At 63.9% G+C, this 19912-nt stretch overlaps 3 protein-coding genes across 8 annotated transcripts in view; 1 reads left to right on the top strand and 2 right to left on the bottom strand.

Annotated features, from left to right (window-relative positions):
- The window catches only part of ZBTB46 (zinc finger and BTB domain containing 46), a 65674-nt gene extending 53285 nt beyond the window's left edge, over positions 1-12389 (top strand). Inside the window, exons 4-6 of one of the 3 annotated variants that reach the window (XR_003524516.2) lie at positions 3511-3686; positions 8868-9975; positions 10380-12389. Coding sequence is in view for 1 of the 3 variants with exons in the window: in XM_027620923.2 (XP_027476724.1) it covers positions 3511-3686; positions 8868-9239 (548 nt within the window). In the remaining 2 variants the exon portion in view is untranslated. Of the gene's footprint in view, positions 1-3510; positions 3687-8867 lie in introns of those variants that run through there. The other 2 variants (XM_027620923.2, XR_003524517.1) reach the window with 2 other exon arrangements.
- A 146-nt stretch (positions 12390-12535) lies between these two features.
- On the bottom strand, positions 12536-17157 carry SLC2A4RG (SLC2A4 regulator). 3 transcript variants are annotated; one of them, XM_027620932.1, is made up of 8 exons: positions 16012-16236; positions 15548-15702; positions 14510-14619; positions 13943-14115; positions 13770-13846; positions 13425-13689; positions 13249-13340; positions 12536-13159 (listed from the first exon to the last, which is right to left on the bottom strand). In XM_027620932.1, exons 1-8 carry the CDS (start codon positions 16120-16122, stop codon positions 13048-13050), a joined length of 1095 nt encoding a protein of 364 aa, XP_027476733.1. In that variant the 5' UTR covers positions 16123-16236; the 3' UTR covers positions 12536-13047. The 3 variants fall into 3 exon arrangements, with proteins under 3 accessions (XP_027476733.1, XP_027476731.1, XP_027476730.1); XM_027620930.1 differs by having other exon boundaries at positions 13770-13870; positions 16012-16232; XM_027620929.1 differs by lacking the exon at positions 13770-13846 and having other exon boundaries at positions 16012-17157.
- On the bottom strand, positions 16961-19882 carry LIME1 (Lck interacting transmembrane adaptor 1). Of its 2 annotated transcripts, XM_027620934.1 has the most exons (6): positions 19348-19882; positions 18423-18541; positions 18213-18270; positions 18055-18142; positions 17565-17929; positions 16961-17467 (listed from the first exon to the last, which is right to left on the bottom strand). In XM_027620934.1, exons 2-6 carry the CDS (start codon positions 18518-18520, stop codon positions 17189-17191), a joined length of 888 nt encoding a protein of 295 aa, XP_027476735.1. In that variant the 5' UTR covers positions 18521-18541; positions 19348-19882; the 3' UTR covers positions 16961-17188. The 2 variants fall into 2 exon arrangements, with proteins under 2 accessions (XP_027476735.1, XP_027476736.1); XM_027620935.1 differs by lacking the exon at positions 18423-18541 and having other exon boundaries at positions 18591-19882.
- Between the last annotated feature and the right edge of the window lie 30 nt (positions 19883-19912).

Genomic DNA, 19912 nt, shown 5'->3' with positions numbered 1-19912 from the left:
CTCAAAAAAAGGTTGTCTTAAATAAAATAACAGTTCATTTCCTCTTCTCCCTTTCCATCCCAGAGTGGGTGGTGCATTTGCTTTATTTGGCGATAAAAAGTGGGGTCACGTGCCTCGGAGAGTCACCCGTGTGGAGTGACTACGGACAGCCGATGAGGGGGTTCCCGCCAGGCCTGGTTTTCGGGGTGGCTTGGCTACATCAGGTGTGCCAGGGTGCGCGGCCTTCCCTCTCTCCGGTCCTGCCGTGGGGGTGCTGGAGCCCCTGCCCCGGGGGCCGCAGCCTGAGCTGCATCCGGCAGTCCCCAGCTTGAGGCCCTCCTTTAGGAAGGGTGGCTCCCTGTTGGCTGCATGTACACCCCAGAAACTCTCCTGCAGCTTTCTCCCCCAGCCTGGGGGCCAGGCTTGCAGAGTGCATCTGGCAACAGTGGGGAATGCCATCCGTCACACCCAGCATGGCTTCGGGGGTCCTCCCTGCACCTCGGCCGAGGGCCAGCAGATGGGACAGCTGCGCGGAGGACAGCGTGGCCTGAGCCCCTTCTGAGAGTGTGTGTTCAGAGGGTGATCGGAGGCGTGCAGGCCCTTAAGTAGGGACCTCACCAACTCATTGTTCATGGAGGCCAGGCCACGGAAGCGGCTTGGACCTTTAACGGTAGGGTCTCCACTTGGTCAGTCAGGCCCCTCAAACGCGTGCAGGCTATGCTGAAGTGGTGGCACGGACAGGCGGCCACCACGTGTTAGTGGAACGTGTCCTAGGTAATTGTACATAATTCCATTCTGTAATTTAAAACAGGTTTGTGCGTAGAAAAGAGACTCCAAGGACAGATGTCAAGCTGTTAACTGAGGTGATCTTTGTGGGGGGCATGCGGGGGGTTTTCCACGGCTCCTCCTGCTGTCACGTGCCTTCTGTGTTGTCTACAATCTTCTGGTTTTCCCGTCTTCCCCACAGCTGCACCTTCCCTCCCGCCCCCACCTCCTGCCACGCACACGCACACGCACACGTGTGCACGCGTGCCCTCAAGCAAGCAAACACGTGAAAAGCTTCTAATTGTAAGCCAATGTTTTGCTTCTTTGGACAGGACTGAGATTTCTGAGAGAGGCATGGTGGGGACAGGGCGACCCTTTTACGCGCGTGGAAACCATGAGGCCAGCGGGCGGTCCAGCTCCAGGCAGGGGCGTCGGTTGTGAGCTGTGATAAAGTCCACACAGCCTAGTGCTGGGGCCGTGCTGGCATGAGGGTGCATAGAGGTCGTTCTGCGAGTGTGTCCCCGTGTGGACCTACTCTCACCCCAGGGCCCAGAGCTCTCGGGCACATGGTGGGAGGACGGGCTCGCAGCACAGCGTGTGGATGGTCTCACTGGAAAATAAAGAAATCCGGGTTGCTTGAATATTGAGATGCCCTTTAAGGATTCTTGGGAGAAATACTAAAAAAAAAAAGAGCAGAGACTGCTTAGGGGTGCCTGGCTGGCTCAGTCAGTGGAGCGTGCGACTCTTGATCTCGGGGTAGTGAGTTTGAGCCCCATGCTGGGCATAGAGCAGACGGAGCAACACTTAGTGTTTCCCCACATTTAAGCAGCTGTGTGTTAGGAGCAGAGGTGCAGGGGTGAGGACCAGTGTCTTAGGAGCAGAGGTGCAGGGGTGAGGACCAGTGTCTTAGGAGCAGAGCTGCAGGGGTGAGGACCAGTGTCTTAGGAGCAGAGCTGCAGGGGTGAGGACCAGTGTCTTAGGAGTAGAGGTTCAGGGGTAAGGACCAGTGTCTTAGGAGCAGAGCTGCAGGGGTGAGGACCAGTGTGTTAGGAGCAGAGGTGCAGGGGTGAGGACCAGTGTCTTAGGAGCAGAGCTGCAGGGGTGAGGACCAGTGTCTTAGGAGCAGAGCTGCAGGGGTGAGGACCAGTGTCTTAGGAGCAGAGCTGCAGGGGTGAGGACCAGTGTCTTAGGAGCAGAGCTGCAGGGGTGAGGACCAGTGTCTTAGGAGCAGAGCTGCAGGGGTGAGGACCAGTGTCTTAGGAGTAGAGGTTCAGGGGTAAGGACCAGCTCGGCTGCTCTGCAGCCCCTGTTGGTGTCATTTCCATGGTGACATGCCCGTGGCTGGGGTGTGACCAGCAGAATGGAGTAGGGGGCCATGGGCCCAGCCCACGGAGATGGCAGTGAGGGTCCCTGCTTCTGGGTGGCATGGTGGGCGGCCCAGGCTGTGGGGACAGAGGTGGTCATCCTTCTAGCAGACTGGCTGCTTCCCTCCAGCAAGAGTTGCCTCAGCTTTCCTGGGTCCCGCTGTCTTGGCCTGTGTCACTCTGGGGCATTTGTTTGCTTATCTGCCTCCTTCTGGGCACCTCCAGGGGCAGCGGTGACTGTGGCCAGGGCCTGCCGCACTTGAATATTTGGTAGGCATCTGAGGACCCAGCGGAAGACCACCTGGCTGATGGTGTCCACACCCCTCCTGGGGTTCATTCCAGCATCCTGCCTTTGGCCTTGGCCAGTGTTCTTGACTGTGGGGACCCTTGGTCTGTCTTTGGGGTGCTGGTGCCATGTGCAGCCAACCAAGTGCCGTCCAGGTTGTGGGGCGGTGTGAGGGTCCTGGAAAGCTGCATTCAGACAGGTGTCCACCACCAAGCTCCTTACACAGCGGGAAGTGAGATCCCAGGATCTGGATGCTCCCCGCAATCCCGGTGAAGCCTGGGATGACTGCTTTCAGGCCTTTAGGTTAATGGGGTTACTGGGTGGATGCTCTGCATGTTTCAGAGGGGACGACTGTGGTGTCTGTGGGTGCCCATCGCCAAGGGCACCACTCGGGATAAGCTGCCCAGTGCCCAGTGGAGCCCTGCACAGTGGGGCTGACGCATGGGATCCCAACCCCCTTGACTACCACCAGGAGAGCATCCCGCATGTGGAACGAGATGCCTCTGAGGGCGTGGCTGGATTCGGGTGTGGAACACAGCCCCCGCCGTGAGCTCGAGCTGGCCACACGGATGACCCCCTCAGGGGCCCGTAGCGTCACTCTCTGAAATGTGGGCAGAAGAACGGGCCGGATGAGCCACAGCCTGAGGCAGAGGCCACTCAGCGATCCTGTTGCATGTTTGGGGCTGACCCAAGCTTCTCACTCAGCTGTGTCCACTAGCTGCTTAGGCAGCACCTTTCCTCTGGGCATTAAAACTGCAAAACCACTGGCCTGCAGGTGTTCGGAGGGGGCAGCTCTGCCCTGTGGCTCCCGGGCACCAATGGCCTGTGGCTCTGAGCAGAGCTGTGGGCTGGGAACCGAGCTCCGGCTTCACTTGTCTTTACATCTTTGTTCTCTGTTATGATTGTGTATGAGGACCTCACTGTGTCTCGGAGGCCGATGTGTAAGATAGTGGCTGTGTCCGGGACATGCTGGAAGGGGTGACCTCTGACCTTTGGCAGAGCGTGGGCTCCCCGGCCTGGGTGTGCGGGCCCTCGGCGGGGGTCGTCTACACAGGAGCAGGGCTTGTTGGGGTGGGCGGGCTGCACGCTGACTTGCGGGCCTGCTGTGTCTTTCAGTCAACGAGTTCACGGTGATCAGGAAGAAGTTCAAGTGCCCCTACTGCAGCTTCTCGGCCATGCACCAGTGCATCCTCAAGCGGCATATGCGCTCCCACACAGGGGAGCGGCCCTACCCCTGCGAGATCTGCGGCAAGAAGTTCACACGGCGGGAGCACATGAAGCGGCACACGCTGGTGAGTGGGGGCGGGGTTGTGAGTGGGGCCGTGGCTCAGCATGGGGTCAGCGTGGGCTGTCACAGGGTCAGCATGGGGTCAGTGTGGGCCGTCACAGGGTCAGCGCGGGGTCAGCATGGGGTTGGCGTGAGGTCAGCATGGGGTCGGCGTGGGGTCAGCGTGGGCCAACACAGGGTCAGCGTGGGTCATCACAGGGATCGGCATGGGGTCAGCATGGGGTCAGCGTGGGTCATCACAAGGTCAGTGTGGGTCATCACAGGGTCAGCATGGGGATAGCATGGGGGGTCAGTGGAGGGTAGTCAGCATGGGGCATCACGGGTTCGGCTGGGCCCATTCTGTGCTGCGCTGAGGGGTCCAGGAAGGTGGGATGATGATGTGGGGTGCCCAGAAGGCCATGGGAAGCCCTAAAGTGGGTTTTGCTCTGCAGTGGAAAGGCCAAGTGAGTAGGTGGAGCGATGTTGACCCCACCCCCTGATAAGCTCCACCCCCTGAGACTGGGTGCAGAAAGCAGGTGGGCTGTATCACCCCCAGCCCCAGACCTCGGCCTGGCCTTGGCAAGCGCTTCCTCCCCTGCCAGGACCCCTGCTCTCAGCCCCTGGTGTCCCACCATGAGGTCACTTCCTTGGTGCCCCGGCTCCAAGGCATGGTGGGACCCCCTCCACCACCCGCTCCCCCATGGCCTTGTAAGGCATTGGATTACCTGTCTGTGGTGGGCACCCAGCTGGAGTTGCCAGGTGGCAGGTGCTGAATGGATAGATTTGCTTGGCCAGGAAGTGATAGGAAAAGGTCATCCTTGAAATAGGCAGATCTGCCAAAAAACACAGGGCAAGGGACCCCTGGGCAGGTGAGATAAACCATGGGGGTCAGGGCTGGACCCCAAGGCTATACAGGTGTCGTCTTCTTGAGACACACATTCAGGGTGGGGTTCAGGACTGAGGGTGGGGCCAGCTGGAGCTTGCAGGGCTGAGGCGGTGGAGGCAGCCCTGGGCTGGCAGATGCCCAGAGCCCTCAGCCTGTGCCGTGGGGGCCAGGAGAGGGCACTGGGGTCATGTCATGAGTTTGGGAATCTCAGAGGTGTCGGGAGTCGCCCACGGGGTGCGCAGACTTGGCTGACCCCTGCAGCATGCTGACCTGTGTCAGGAGCAGAACCCCCAGGAGGTGTGAGGGGGCTGTGTTGGCAGTGGTGAGGGTGGCCCAGGGGTGCCCTCGCACGAGGGTGGCAGGCGGCTGGGGGAGGGCAGGGTGATACCCTCAGACCTGGCTGCTGGCAAGGTGAGCTGTGTGGACGAGCAGGGTCTTTGCCTGTGTGTGTGTCCATCTGGTGTGAGTGGGGGGGCTCTGGCTCACTTTGGGGTCGCATCCAGATTTACTCTGCGTGGATCCAACAGTTGGCTCTCTGGACGGGGCAACCTTACTAGCCTGTTGTTTTATCTTTCCAGCCCAGGGGAGGGCACTTATTTTGGGGTGAGGACATTTGGGAAGGCTCCTGAGAGGTCAGGCAGCAAAGCTGGAAGGGGGACAGCCCCAAGAGTGGGGAGGAGCCCAGCCCAGCTGACTAAGGGACGTCCCATGGCCCCAGCCTGCAGTGTCCACCACCCCGTCGTGGGGTCCAGCAGCTGGGGAAAGCGGCAGCCCCAGCCTGGACGGCAGGTCTGTGGGGCAACCGCTAGGGCTGACGTGATGCCACTGACTGCAGAGCTGCCCCTTTGTCCAGTGTTTCCCTTCGGCAGAGCCCACCCCAAGAGCTGTAGAGGCTCAGGTTACCACAGAAACTTGGAGGGATCCGTACGCCGATGCCCACGTTGTTCCTACTCAGAGATGAATGGTGGCTTGTTTGTTGCACTCTAGTGCTGGAAAGTTGTCAGTACGTGGGTTACGACAGCTTTTCTTTAGCAAAACCACATTATGGCTTCAGGAAGTATTGGTCCCATTTGAGGATCGGTGTGGTTGTTGCCCGTTTACCTTGGATGGGGCCAGATTTCCATCCTGGGGTCCTGGTTAGGTTTCAGGGAGGATCACAAATCCCTGAAAATGTACTTAAAATGTGTGCAGGTTTGCCTTTTTCTGAGAAGAGGCTCTGTATCTTCCCCTTTAATTTGTTGAGGGCCCCTGGCCCCCAGGAAACAGCTGAGCGGCTGCTGACAGCAGGTGGCAGTAGGGGCACTCAGTGTCCCTTCTTTGTGGAGGCTGGTGCCTGTGCTGTGCCCCTTTGGGAGACAGAGGGGCTGGGGCAGTGTTGCCAGGAGTCCTCTGGACGGTGGGGTCTCTGGAGGAGGAGCCAGGGGTTGCCATGGTGCCCACATCCTCCCTCTCTCTTCCCTCCCTCCATGTGTTAGTTAGGACAGGTGCCCAGCCATCTGGTGCCGGCTGAGTGGCTCCCTGAGACACCTCGGTCGCTCCCGGGTGTCCTGGCACAGCCCCCAGCTCCCTGCGTGGGAGCCCCAGGTCTTGAGGGGCCTCTGTGGACACTGCCTCCCACGGCCCCACCAGGCCTGCTTTCAGAACAGTTTCTGTTGGGGGAGGCTCGAGGAAGCCCTGGGTTTAAAATACAACAAACAGAAGAGATGCAGGAGGGTCCTGGGGACCGCATCTTTTTTTTTTTTAAAGATTTTATTTATTTGAGAGAGAGAGAGAGAGAGAATGAGAGATAGAGAGCACGAGAGGGAAGAGGGTCAGAGGGAGAAGCAGACTCCCCACTGAGCGGGGAGCCTGATGCGGGACTCGATCCCGGGACTCCAGGATCATGACCTGAGCCGAAGGCAGTCGCTTAACCAACTGAGCCACCCAGGCGCCCGGGACCGCATCTTTTGAGGCTCCGTTTCTAGAATCAGAATGTGCGGGGGCCCAGCCTGTGGACTCTGGTCAGCAGTGAGCGTCTGAGCAGTGGTCTTCATGGTCAGGGTTTGTGGAAGGCTGTGATGGGAAGGTGGGCCGTTCGTGGTGGTCTGTGGAGCCACTGAGTTGGGAGGCAGAGAGCCCTCAGCCCAGGACGGGGAAGGGGGTCCCTTCCGAGGGCGCAGCCCCCAGGACAGTGACCCATCAGTGACGGTGTGTTCTTCGTACGGAGGAAGGGCACAGCTCAGCAAAGCTTTTCCACCATGACACCACTGGTTATGTTTTTATTTACTCGATTGCTCTAGAACACCAGAGAATTCAGAGAAATATGAGGAATTAAAACCGCAATCTTCTCCTTCCACTGACCGCCCGTCCCCCCTGCACTGACCGCCCCGCACTGACTGCCCGTCCCCCCTGCACTGACCGCCCGTCCCCCTGCACTGACCGCCCCGCACTGACCGCCCCGCACTGACCGCCCGTCCCCTCTGCACTGACCGTCTGTCCCCCCTGCACTGACCGCCCCGCACTGACCGCCCGTCCCCCCGCACTGACCGCCCCGCACTGACCGCCCGTCCCCTCTGCACTGACCGCCCGTCCCCCCGCACTGACCGCCCCGCACTGACCGCCTGTCCCCCCGCACTGACCGCCCCGCACTGACCGCCCGTCCCCCCGCACTGACCGCCCCGCACTGACCGCCCGTCCCCCCGCACTGACCGCCCGTCCCCCCGCACTGACCGCCCCGCACTGACCGCCCGTCCCCCCGCACTGACCGCCCGTCCCCCCTGCACTGACCGCCCGTCCCCCCGCACTGACCGCCCGTCCCCCTGCACTGACCGCCCCGCACTGACCGCCCGTCCCCCCTGCACTGACCGCCCGTCCCCCCGCACTGACCGCCCCGCACTGACCGCCCGTCCCCCCGCACTGACCGCCCCGCACTGACCGCCCGTCCCCCCTGCACTGACCGCCCGTCCCCCCGCACTGACCGCCCCGCACTGACCGCCCGTCCCCCCGCACTGACCGCCCGTCCCCCTGCACTGACCGCCCGTCCCCCCGCACTGACCGCCCCGCACTGACCGCCCGTCCCCCCGCACTGACCGCCCGTCCCCCCGCACTGACCGCCCATCCCCCCGCACTGACCGCCCCGCACTGACCGCCCGTCCCCCCGCACTGACCGCCCCGCACTGACCGCCCGTCCCCCCGCACTGACCGCCCCGCACTGACCGCCCGTCCCCCCCGCACTGACCGCCCGTCCCCCCGCACTGACCGCCCCGCACTGACCGCCCGTCCCCCCGCACTGACCGCCCCGCACTGACCGCCCGTCCCCCCTGCACTGACCGCCCGTCCCCCCGCACTGACCGCCCCGCACTGACCGCCCGTCCCCCTGCACTGACCGCCCGTCCCCCCGCACTGACCGCCCCGCACTGACCGCCCGTCCCCCTGCACTGACCGCCCCGCACTGACCGCCCGTCCCCCCTGCACTGACCGCCCGTCCCCCCGCACTGACCGCCCCGCACTGACCGCCCGTCCCCCCGCACTGACCGCCCGTCCCCCTGCACTGACCGCCCGTCCCCCCGCACTGACCGCCCCGCACTGACCGCCCGTCCCCCCGCACTGACCGCCCGTCCCCCCGCACTGACCGCCCATCCCCCCCGCACTGACCGCCCCGCACTGACCGCCCATCCCCCCCGCACTGACCGCCCCGCACTGACCGCCCGTCCCCCCGCACTGACCGCCCCGCACTGACCGCCCGTCCCCCCGCACTGACCGCCCGTCCCCCCGCACTGACCGCCCATCCCCCCCGCACTGACCGCCCCGCACTGACCGCCCGTCCCCCCGCACTGACCGCCCGTCCCCCCGCACTGACCGCCCATCCCCCCCCGCACTGACCGCCCCGCACTGACCGCCCATCCCCCCCGCACTGACCGCCCCGCACTGACCGCCCGTCCCCCCGCACTGACCGCCCGTCCCCCCGCACTGACCGCCCGTCCCCCCCGCACTGACCGCCCCGCACTGACCGCCCATCCCCCCCTCACTGACCGCCCCGCACTGACCGCCCGTCCCCCCGCACTGACCGCCCCGCACTGACCGCCCGTCCCCCCGCACTGACCGCCCATCCCCCCCGCACTGACCGCCCCGCACTGACCGCCCGTCCCCCCGCACTGACCGCCCGTCCCCCCGCACTGACCGCCCATCCCCCCCGCACTGACCGCCCCGCACTGACCGCCCATCCCCCCCGCACTGACCGCCCCGCACTGACCGCCCGTCCCCCCCGCACTGACCGCCCCGCACTGACCGCCCATCCCCCCCGCACTGACCGCCCCGCACTGACCGCCCGTCCCCCCGCAGGTCCACAGCAAGGACAAGAAGTACGTGTGCAAGTTGTGCAGCCGCGTGTTCATGTCGGCCGCCAGCGTGGGCATCAAGCACGGCTCGCGGCGCCACGGTGTGTGTGCCGACTGCGCGGGCCGAGGCGTGGCCGGGCCCCTGGACGGCGGTGGCACGGAGGGCTCCCCCGAGCTGTTCCCTGGCGATGGGCCCTACCTGGAAGACCCCGACGACCCGCGGGGGGAGGGCGAGGAGGAGCTGTGTGAGGACGAAGATGAGGTGGGCCTGGCCCACGAGGACGCGCTGCTGGCGGCCGAGAAGGAGGACGAGGACTCGCCGCGGGGACCCGGCAGCCCCCCGGGGGCGCCCGACAAGGACTTCTGGATCTCCTAGGCCGCGGGCTGGGGGCGGGGCGGTGCCACCCCTCCACTGCGCGCGCGCGCGCGTGTGCGTGCGCGCCCGTGTGTATGTGCGCGCGCGTGTGTGTGCGTGTGTGTGTGCACGCGTGTGCGTGTGTGTGACCCTAGGGATCTGCTCTCGCCTGGGGCCCGGCCACGCTGAGCCCCCTTTATTCTGCTCCTGCCCCCCAGACACACACACACAAACCGGCCCTGCGGGCTCCGAAGCAGGCATGACCCCAGCAAGTAAGGGCTCCGGGACCGAACAGGATGTTGGGGGGCACAGGGTGGGTTTGAGCAGAGGGAGAGCACATGTTCCCTCGTGTCTGCAGGGACCAAGCGAGGGTCCCCAGCAGGTACGTGTAGATAGGGCATGCACGATGGCCCGATGGCCAGGTCAAGGTCGGGGCTGGTCGGGGTCATGAGCATGGTCCCCAAGGCCACAGGTCCAAGGGGTGTTAAGGAAGGTGTTGCATACACCCGATGTCCAGTGCTGGAGTCTCCCCCCGCCCCCTGCTCTGCTCCCCCTTTTTCAGCAGCCTGGTCACTGCCTGTGGCCACCGCCGCAGCCTTCTGCCGCTGCCGTGGCAGCCTGCGGAATCCAGGTCCAGTGTACAGAAAGCCCCGTGGCCCTCCTGCCTCTGGGCTTTGGTGCTTCACACACAACAGCTGCAGAAGCCCCTGCCGGGGCCGAGGACTCCCAGGTGCTATCATCCGGTGGAGGCCGCCAGGTGGGGACCGACGTGCCACGCTCCTCTGGTGCAGGGCTCAGCACGCCCCGCTGCTGGCCACTCAGGGCCCTTTGGGGGCGCCTGGGCTCTTCGTTCCGCGTGCACTTCCTTGGGGAGCCTGGGGGCGGCCTCGTCCCCTCGGCTCTGCCGTCCTTCGTGCCCAGGCCCCTCCTGCTGGCCCCTCCTGGGCGCCCTTGCCTTGTTGCTGCTAACACTGGAGGTGGGGGTCCTGACAGCTGGGCGCTGCCCACACCTCCCCGCGTGGGTAACCAAACTTTTTAAGTCGTCAGAGACATAGTTGAGGTAGTTACATAAAATTATTTTGTTTGGCATTATTTTTCTGACGGGACGAATCCTAGCGTTGTCTTTCCTTCAGCTTGTCAGTCCCTCTGTTGTCTTTGTAGATGAGCTCACCGCCTCTTCGTGACTGGTTTTTTTCTGAGTGAAAAGCAAGGGCCCCGCTGTGAGGACCCTGCCCTGGGCCGCAGGACCCGCCCCGGTCTGGCCCCTTCCCCATAAGGCCGTTCCGGACCACACTTCACTACTCAGACATTCCGTCCTGCGCCCGCACGGCGCAGGCGCAGGCAGGGCCCGTCTGGGCACGGGCTCCTCCGGGGGCTCAGCCCGAGCCCCACCGAAGACAGTGTTTCTACGTTCTCTTCTTCCACAGACTGTACGCTTCTACCAGGCCGGTCACCGTGTCACATCTGTTCTTTTTAGGTGGAAAAAGGAGAATCCCATGAGCCCCTAACTTAGGTTCCGGGGGTGGCCTGGAGCGCTCGCCTCCCCAGCTGCCGCTGGGGTGCTGGGGGCCTTCTGTGCTTGTTTTCAGTACCATCAGTTAGAGGGCGTGGGCAGAGCCGGCCGCCGGCCGCCCACACTCCTGTCTTCCGTGGGGACGTGAGGCTCCCGCGCAGGCTGCCCTGCCAGCTCCTCCTGACACGGGCGGTGGGGGGTGGGGGGCGAGGCCAGTGCAGGGGCTCTGGGCCCCGCTTCCCTTGCTGCCTTTCTCCAGTGAGGCCCTGGGCTGCACCCCTCACAGGGCCCGCAGAACTGTGTACCTCCCCGACTTTCTGACCCCTTTTCTAAACAGACCTACTTTCTTATAAATGTATTTGGAAACCAGACCTTTGCTACCAACAGTGTCTCTGGGTTTTGTACTGGTCCCACTGCTCAGGCCGTCCTGCCCACACCCTGGGCCATCTCTGCCTCTGCACTCAGGACATCTCGCTCTTTCTGACCTGCTCGCTCCCTGCTCTGGACCACCCTTGCTGACCTTTTTGGGGGGTCGCTCTCAGTGCCACAGGGGCATTTTCTTCCTTAAAACCAATACTGTACTGGAAAACCGAGGGCCCCACTCCTGCCCACCAAGTTCGCAAGGCGTGTGCCGCGAGGCAGGCTCGCCATCCCACGCAGTTTGCCGCCGTCGACGGAAATGAAGGCATCCCCTCTCAGGAGGCGTGGAGGGAAAAGATGTGTAATGAAGGGTTTTTTTACGTGACTGGTTTTTTTTTAAATCAATGTTTAAACTAATAAATATTTTTTTATGAAGAGGAAAAAATGTGTAGATTACATTTCACGTTTTGTACTTTTTTGTTTGTGTCTGTCTGTATTTTGGTGTTTGCAACACCAAAGTGGAAAATGCAGTCTGTTGAGTGGTGAGTTCTTTGGGGTGGGGGGCGCAGGGAACCCGTATGACTTTTGTATCAAGCTCTGGATCCTGACCAGGTTGTATATTTGGACTCTGGGTTTTGGGAAACAGTCATAACACTGCCAGGACTGAATAGGGACCTCGACTCAAGAGACACGGCTACTCCTTCCAACTTTGCACATCTTCCTTTTTAAAAAAGAAACTCTGAGAAAAGGCAAAAACTGGAACTCTTTGCAATATGATGAAAGATAATCTTATTTTCGCTCATTATGTGACGTGCGACGCTTAAGAAAGCCATACTTACTGGTTTTTATTTTTTAGATTCCGTGCTGTGTTTTGTACGTGGCCCTTTCAGAGCTACTTGTAGTGAGGGCACTGTGTGTGTGTGCTTTTCTGAAATATTTATTTTTTCAACATGCTTTCAACCTGTCAACAAAAACAAAACAGACAAACAAGGGCAGTGTTTGAAAATTGTTGGTTTTCTTTCCCTTGGGGATAATCTATATTATATCAACTTTATATTATCATAAACCTGTGTTTGTATTGGAGATGTGTTTATTTGGGAGAAGAGACTTCAGTGATTGGTTGGCAGAAAATCGCAGCTGTTGCAGTCTGTAGCCACAGGGCAGGTGGACGGCACCTTCCTGTCTGCCGGGGCGAGCTCTGGGCCTGCCTGGGGGTCTCCTTCCTGTGACGGTTTAGCTTCGACCTTCTTGCAAAGCTTCCACTTTCAATAAACTGGGAAATTGCTGCTCAAGCGGACGCCTCATGAGTGTTTCACAGTGTCCCCTCCTCCCGTGTCAGGGAGTGAGCCCTCTGCAGTCTGTTGGCTGGCCTCCCCGGTCTGCCCACCCACCACCCCTGCCTCTGGCAGGGTCTCAGGTCCCCCCAGGAGGCAGACACAGCTTCTGGAAAAACCCCAAATCTTTAATTTTTCTCCTTGCCTGGCGCGGCCCAGACTCGAGACACCTGAGCTTTGCAAACAAGATACAAATATCAGCGCCGGGGGCCCTCGAACCATCGGGTTAAGTGCGGGCAGGGGAGGCCCCTCCCTGACACCCCTCAAAGTGCATCACAGACCGGCCCCCATGTGGCCCTGAAGTTGGCCCATCAGCACCCTGACAAGTCCATGGGCTGACAGGCAGCGAGGGCGGCCACCCCCAGGGACCCCGGGCCAAGGGGACAGCCGTGAGGTTTGGCTTTAGTGCAAAAGGCTGGTTTCTTCAGAGGCACTTTGAGTGGTGGGACCCCCCCCTCACAAACCTCTGGGGGTCGAGGGTCACCAACTTCCCCCACCATTAAAAAGCAGACCCTGCCGCGGGAGGAGCGCCTGGCTGGGGGGCTGGGGAGTAGCTTATTTTCTCCTTGGCAGAGTCCTGGGGAGCGGGGCAGCAGCTCGGGGCGGGCACAGGCGCGCATGCTCAGTCCAGGAAGCGCTGGCACGCCTTCTTCCAGCGGCAGGCTGTGCACCACAGGTCCCGGTGCTCCATGCCGTACACCTTCCGGCACTTCTTGGCGTCACCCCGGGGCTTCCTGGGGGGGACGCAGAGGAGACGCGGGCTGATGCTAGGCCAGGACCCTCCCTGCCTGACGCCTGCCCCGGCCCCTCAACACGCACGCACCTTGGGTTGGCACCAAGCTTGGAGGGCAGGGTTGGCACACAGGTCCTGATGGTGGTGGGCCGTGGCTCCAGGCGGATGGGGGCCAGGCAGCCCTGAGAGGAGACACAGCTGTGTCCTCTCCCCTGTCCCGAGCACCCCGAGACTCACCCCGAGCTGCTGCCTGTGGCCTCACCCACCTGGTAGGTGTCGTCACCGTGGCACGCCTCAGGGGGTGCCGCAGAGCTCAGCACGGGGACCGGAGGCAGGGCCAGCGGCCGCAGCAGGCTGGACAAGGTCGGGGGCTCTGGCAGCTCCAGGCGGGGGAAGGCGGGTGGCGCGGAAGCTGTGGGGGACACTGGGGAGAGGCTGGACAGCCCGTCTGTCAGCACATCCATGCCAACATCCAGCTCTGTGTAGTAGAAGTCCTCCTCACCATCGCTCTGCTCTGGCTCTGCCTGCCGCCTGTGGGGGACACAGTGGGTGGGAGCTGAAGCATTGGTCCACCTGGCTTGCCCCACCCCCACCTGCCAGCCCCGCCGCACCCCAGGTGCACCAGGCGGATGTGTCTCTGCATCCCGGAGGCCGTGCTCAGCACCTTCCCACACCGCTTCCACAGACACTGGAACAGGACCTGCACTGAGCTCTGGGTGACAAGGGCTGGTGGTCAGGCATGGCCACCGCGTCCACCCCGCCCTGAGGGCTGCCTCAGGCTCACCTTCCTCTTCCTTGGGGCAGGTTCCCCAAATAGGAAATGGGCTGCCTCAGAGGGCAGTGGGGGTGATGGGGTAGATGGAGAGGACTGGTCACTGGCCAGGTCCCAGCCCCAGTCTCCACTGCAGCTGCCCAGTGGCCGCACCAGGGCCTCCTTCCAGGGCTCCAAGCCAGGCTCTGTGGGGACACATCGGCACCCGCGTTAGGGCTTGTCGGGCTCGGGCTGCTCTTCAGAAGCTGCCGCTGCAAGCCCCTTAACTCTGCACCTCCCGCCTGTTCACCTGGTCACAGGTGAGCCATGTCTTTTGGAGGAAGCAGTGGCCGGGAGGACTAGCCTCCCCAACACAGGGACATCCTGTGTGGGGAGACGCCTGGCCAGCCAGGGGGAAATGGACAGGTCACAGGCCTGCAGACTGGGACACACTGAGAGGCACTGAGGGTCCTGATGTCTGTCTCAGGCCTCAAGAGGTCTATTTAGAAGGTGGTGTTCCGGGCAAAGGGGTTCTGCTTGCTCCAAGGGGTGGGCAACCACAGGGTCCCGGAGACCCCAGGCCAAGTGCCTCAGTCTCACCTGGGCTACAGGCTGCAGCTGGGGCCCCCAGCAGGAGGGGGCTGGTGGACAGACTTGTGAGGGCAGCCGCAGCCATGACCTCATCCAGTCGGGATTTTCCTGGGGGGGCTCTGGAAGAGATGTGGGTGGCATCCAGCAAGTACTCCAAGCTCCTCCCCTAGCCCAGCACACGTGCAGGCCTGGGCACTTTGTGTGTGTGTTGTGTGTGTGTGTGTGTGTGTGTGTGTGTGTGGCGCGCGGGCTCCCTCCCTCCAGGCACTGGGCTGGAGGCCCGTCTCCACCCCCAGCTCGGATTACAGAGACCAAATCTCCAGGAACCACCAGTCACAGGGCCCGGGCTGGGGTCTCCCTGAAGCCTGAGTTCTCTGCAGCCTGGGCTTTGTTCCACGGTGGCTCCTTCAGGCCCAGGCGCTGGACAGGGGTCTGAGGCCCCACCCCCAGGCCGGGCCAGACGAGGCCAGGCCGGGCCCAGCCCTCCCCCCAATCACACAGTAACCAGGGTTGTGCAACAGCAGCTGCGGGACCGCGCCAGGCCTGGGAGGGAGGGACCAGCCAGCAACAGCCAGGGAAGACAAGCTGGGTCCCCAGGCCCCAACAGGCCAGGCCAGAACCCGCCTCTACCTGAGAAGCCAGCTTTGGGTGTGGGGCACCCAGGAGGGTTTTAGGCAGGGCTAGGAGATGGCCGTCAGAAGCTCTGGGATTCCTGGACCGTCAACCTCACGTCAGCGGGCAGCCTCTACGGCACAGAGACTGACAGGGGCCCCCTGCCAGCTCTGCGCTCTGGGCCCCAGAGGCTGGGGGGCGCAAGGGGCACGATATACTGATAATTTCTGCTCCACTCCTCCAGCGCTGGAGAGTTGGGGAGGGGGGCAGAAACCCCAGGTCGGGGCCCTGACCTGCCCTCCACCAAGACCCCTCCACCCCCCGTGGGGTGGGGCTCGAGAAGGCACGTGCCCGCGCCCCACCCACCACCCCTGCGCACACCAGCGCACGTGTGCGCACGCCCACCTCGGCCTGGCGCGCGGGACCCTGGCTCACCTCTGCGCAGGCACCGGGATGTGCGCCGACGGCTTCGGGGGCCCCACCGCCGCCCCCACCCACGTCCCCGGGACCCCCAGGTTGGTGGCCCGCGGCTCCGGCTCCCGAGGCAGCACGAACTCCAAGCCCGCAAAGCCGCCGCCCACGGCAGGGCCCTGCGGAAGGGGCAGGCTCAGCGCAGGCAGCGGCACGGGGGTTCCCAGCCCCCACCCCGGATCCGCTCCGCACCCGCCCCCCAAACCGGCTGCGGCCGGTGGGGACGGCGCGGCCCCGCCCCCGGCCCCGCCCCCGGCGCGGCGCGGCGGGAAGCGCTCCCGGGCCGCCCGGCCCGGCACTGCCAGGCCCGCGGACACGCGCGGACCGCCACGGCCGCCCCGCCCCCGGGGCCCAAAGTTTGTGCAGCCCCGACGCCATCTTTGCAGCGAGGGAGTTTGGTTGGCGCCCCGCCCCCCGGCGCCCGGTACCTGCGGCGGCGCGGGCACCGATACGGGCGCGGCCGCGGGGTCCCGGCCGGCGGCACGGGGCGGGGGGCGCCCGCAGCCCGGAACGGGCAGCGGAGGGCGCTCGGCCTCCATGGCCGGCCGGCCGGGTGCCGAGGCTGCAGCGGCGAGGGCGGACGCTCGGGACACGGCCCCCCAGGCCGGGCCGGGCCGGGCTGGCCGGGCCGCCGACCCCCGCCCTCGATCGGCCGCCGCCCGCGCCGCGCGGCCGGGAGGCTGCCGGCCGGCCACGCCCCCTTCGCGCGGCTCGCGCGCCCCGCCTCGCGGCCCCGCCCCTGGCGCACGCCCATTGGTTCGCGCGCTGTATCAACATTCCGAGGTGGACCGCGGCCGGGGCCAGCCGCGCTCCCATTGGCTTACGGTCTGAGGCCCGGCCCCTGAGCCGGCCACAGCCGCTCGGCCTGGGGAAAGGGCCTCGCTCGCGGCACCGCGAGTGCCTGTCGGTCCCTCGGCTCTGCGGAGCCCGGGGTGCCCGTGCGCCCCCGCCGCCGGGGAGGGCCGGCTTACTCGCGGGTGTGCCTGCGCGCAGAGCTGCCAGATCCGGGGAAGGGGCCGCGTCTCCTTGGCGGGCTTCCCGGGAGCAGGTTATTCTTTAACGCACGACTGCCCACCTACCCCGTACCTTATGTAACACCGGGGGCTGGGCGGCGGAGCCCTCCCTTAGTGTTCAGGGTCCAAGTCCCACCCTGGGGCGGTCAGCTCGCGGGCCGGCTGCAACACGTGCTAAGACCGACTTGGCCTGGGGACCACCGCCCCTAGAGCAGCCTCCCTTCCCCACACTGTCTTCTGAAACTGACCAGCCGCGCACAGCTTCAGGCGACAGGGCCCAGACACCCCAGGCAGGAGGGTCCTTTCAAGACAATCCCTGCCAACCTTCCCCGGCCTTCAAGAAAAGTAGTCTGTGAGGCACGGCTGTACCCATCCTCCCTGTGCTGGGGATTTATTAAGACCTTGGGAGGGAGAGGCTAGGAGGCCATGGCAGCCAGGACCCCCAGGGACCTCACAGGCTGGAAGCCTTGGGATCTGGACTTTGTGCGGCCAACTTAGGGGCGGGGATAGGGAATGGGGGCTGGGCACTACTCTGGAAGGAGGAACTCTGTACTTGGTTGTTCGACACAGATGGGGAGTTGGAGACCCTTCCCTAGGTTGAGGCTGGGGAAGCCTGCATAGGTGCACTCATGCTAACAGCTAGAGCAGGAGGGCTCCAGGTGCTGGGGGGAAGGGGCATCTCCTGGATACTCTCATACACATTTTCCAGGAGGCCATCATCCTTCCCCAGGCCCCTGAGTGGGAGGGTCTCATAGGACTGGTCACTTCCCAGAGGCGCAATTACTCCCCTGCCCTTGAGGTCCAACTGGTCTGTGGTAGGTCCTGGGTCCCTCTTTTTAGGCTTCCTGACTCTGGAGTACAGGATGTCCACCTGGGAGAGAGGAAGCCAACCCAAGGAGGGGTCAGCACCATATATCCCTTCAAGGACCTGCACAGCCCTACCCACCCTACCCCATCCACCCGTTTACCTGAACAGCTGGGGTCAGCTCGGCCTTCCCCTGCCCCAGGCTTTGGGGGCCCTGATCTGTTTCCTTGAGCTTCTGGATACAAGCATACGCAGCCACCTCAGGTCTGGCCTCAGGCCCAGGCCTGGTACAGCTGCTGGTTAGCTGTGCCCCTGCCCACACCACAGGGCTGACTGCCAGGCTGGCCCTGGGGATTGCAGCCAGCCCCACATTGGAGTAAGTGGCCTCGGGGCAGATGGAGGGTGAGGTGGCAACAGGCATTGCCTGGTGCAGTTCCCGGTGTGAGGAGGCTGCCATAAGCCTGCTGGTGCCTCTGGACACCTCCAGCCATTGTGGGTGCAGGATATCCATGCTGGCAGGCCGCAGAGCTAGGGGTCAAGACAGAGGTTACTGGGGCAGGGGGGCAGGGAACCGATGGGGGGGAGCCACGGAGCTGCTCCAGGGTGCAAGCCCCGCCCACCCCCCTGGTCCCACCCCTCCCAGCTGGGCTCACCTCTGCAGCCGCCAGGGCCCTGGTGCAGCTCGTGCAGTCTGGTGTCCGACTTGCTGAGGGTGCAGAAGTGGTGTCGTCTCAGCAGTGACTGGGGGCAAGGAAGGCTGGTGGGTCCTGTGCTGGCCCCGCCCTGGCCCCCGGGACAGCCTGGCACTCACCGCTTCCGCTGGCATCACACCGCCCTGGGGCCTGGCCCGCTGCCTCTGCACCCGCTTCCTGGGGGCAAGAGTCTCATCAGGCCAGGGAGGCAGAGATAGGGGGCTGAGGTGCCAGGCTCTGGTGCAAGGCCCAGTAGGGAGGCTCACGCACAGAGCCAAACCTGCTTGGAGCCGTGCCCCACACCAAACCCAGGTGAGAGATGGACATACCTGTGGCAGGCCGTGCACAGTGTCCAAAGCCAGAGGGACAGGGCAAGGCACCCGAGGACCCAGAGGGCAGGAGGGGCTGAGGGCACCTGTGGCCCCATCCTGCGAAGCCGCAGGTAGGCCTGGGGGCAAGAAGACAGGGTGCTGGGGGCGGAGAGGCTGGGTACCTACCTGGCAGCCCCCCTGCTGCACCTCAAGCTGCTGGGCAGTCTCCTCCCCCTGGGGCACTCTGACTCAGCACACAGGAAACCCCAGGCTCCACAGCCCCTCCTTCCTACAGAAGCATGGAGTCCAGGCCCTAGCAGCTACCTTCCCACCTCTGAAGGGGGGCTCCCCGTGACATGGAAGGAGGTGTGCTCTGCTTGGCCCCACGAGTACCTGAGTGGGTGAGGATGACCCAAACGGTAGCTGAGCGTGGCCGGTGAGGAGGGGCAGGGGAGTTGTGAGCAGGCCAAGGGCCTGCTGTGGTCACCGTAGCCTAAACTTGGAACCCAGGGAGGTCCTAAGGTCACACCCTTGGCCCTCTGAGGCACAGGCCACTGTCTCAGGTGATGTCCCCCTAACCATCCACTGCTAAGCTTTGTCCCCTGAGGGGCTGGAAAGGCAGGGGAGGGGTCAGCAGGCAGGGAGAGGTTGCTTTATCCTGACTGCCCCCACCCCACTTCTCCTTGGCTCTCCACCCCTCCCCTCCAACTGACCCTGCCATCAGATCATGGTCTTCCTCCTGGGATCTTAGCAGAGCTGCTGGGGTAGGGTGTCTCTAGAGACGGGGGCCAGTCTGCCCAGACCCAGGGAGAGTGGGCTTAGCTCGTAAGAGGGTCTGGGATGGCTAACCTGGTCCTCCCAGACCCCAACCCTCAGCTGCTCCCAGGAGGGCACCAAGGGGTCTGGGGACCTGACCAGGGTGGAGGCCAGAACAGGCACTTACCAAAGCCCCGCGTGTGGTGGCCCCTCCTCAGCCCCGTGTGGAGCAGGCCCGGCGGCTTGGGCACCCTACGAGGTGCCTCTGTACAGCCCTCAGCCGAGCTCCCCACCTCACTTCCTGCCTGTGCATCTCCCCACACAGCCACTCAACGCTCTGCAGCCATCGCTCCTGCTGCAGCCCCCGTGTGGGGTCTAGACATCACTTGGCGGGTGCATGTGGCACGCCAGCACTGCTCCCAGAGCCTAACTCACGTGGTCTGTGCTCTATGAGGTGGGCACGCGCCAGCGAAGAGACAGGCACAGCACGGGAACTGGACAGTCTCGTGGCCGCCAAATCCTGGGGCTGATCCCAGGCTCTCAGACTTCCAAACCCACCCCACCAGGTCCTCCTGCCTCATTCATGGTGCTTCCCAAGGATGCATCTGGCCACGACCTCCTCCCCCTGCTGCAGCATCAAGTCCCACACACTTGTGGGGGTGAGGCAACACGCGGGAGGGGCTGCTGGCAGAGCCCCACCCAAGAGAGCAAGGAGAATGCCAGGCTTTGGGCCCTCCACCTCTGGGCAGAGG

The sequence above is a fragment of the Zalophus californianus genome, chromosome 8 (assembly GCF_009762305.2).
Source record: "Zalophus californianus isolate mZalCal1 chromosome 8, mZalCal1.pri.v2, whole genome shotgun sequence".
In the NCBI taxonomy this organism is placed as follows: Eukaryota; Metazoa; Chordata; class Mammalia; order Carnivora; family Otariidae; genus Zalophus; species Zalophus californianus.
This window is presented reverse-complemented; position numbering and strand designations above follow the sequence as displayed.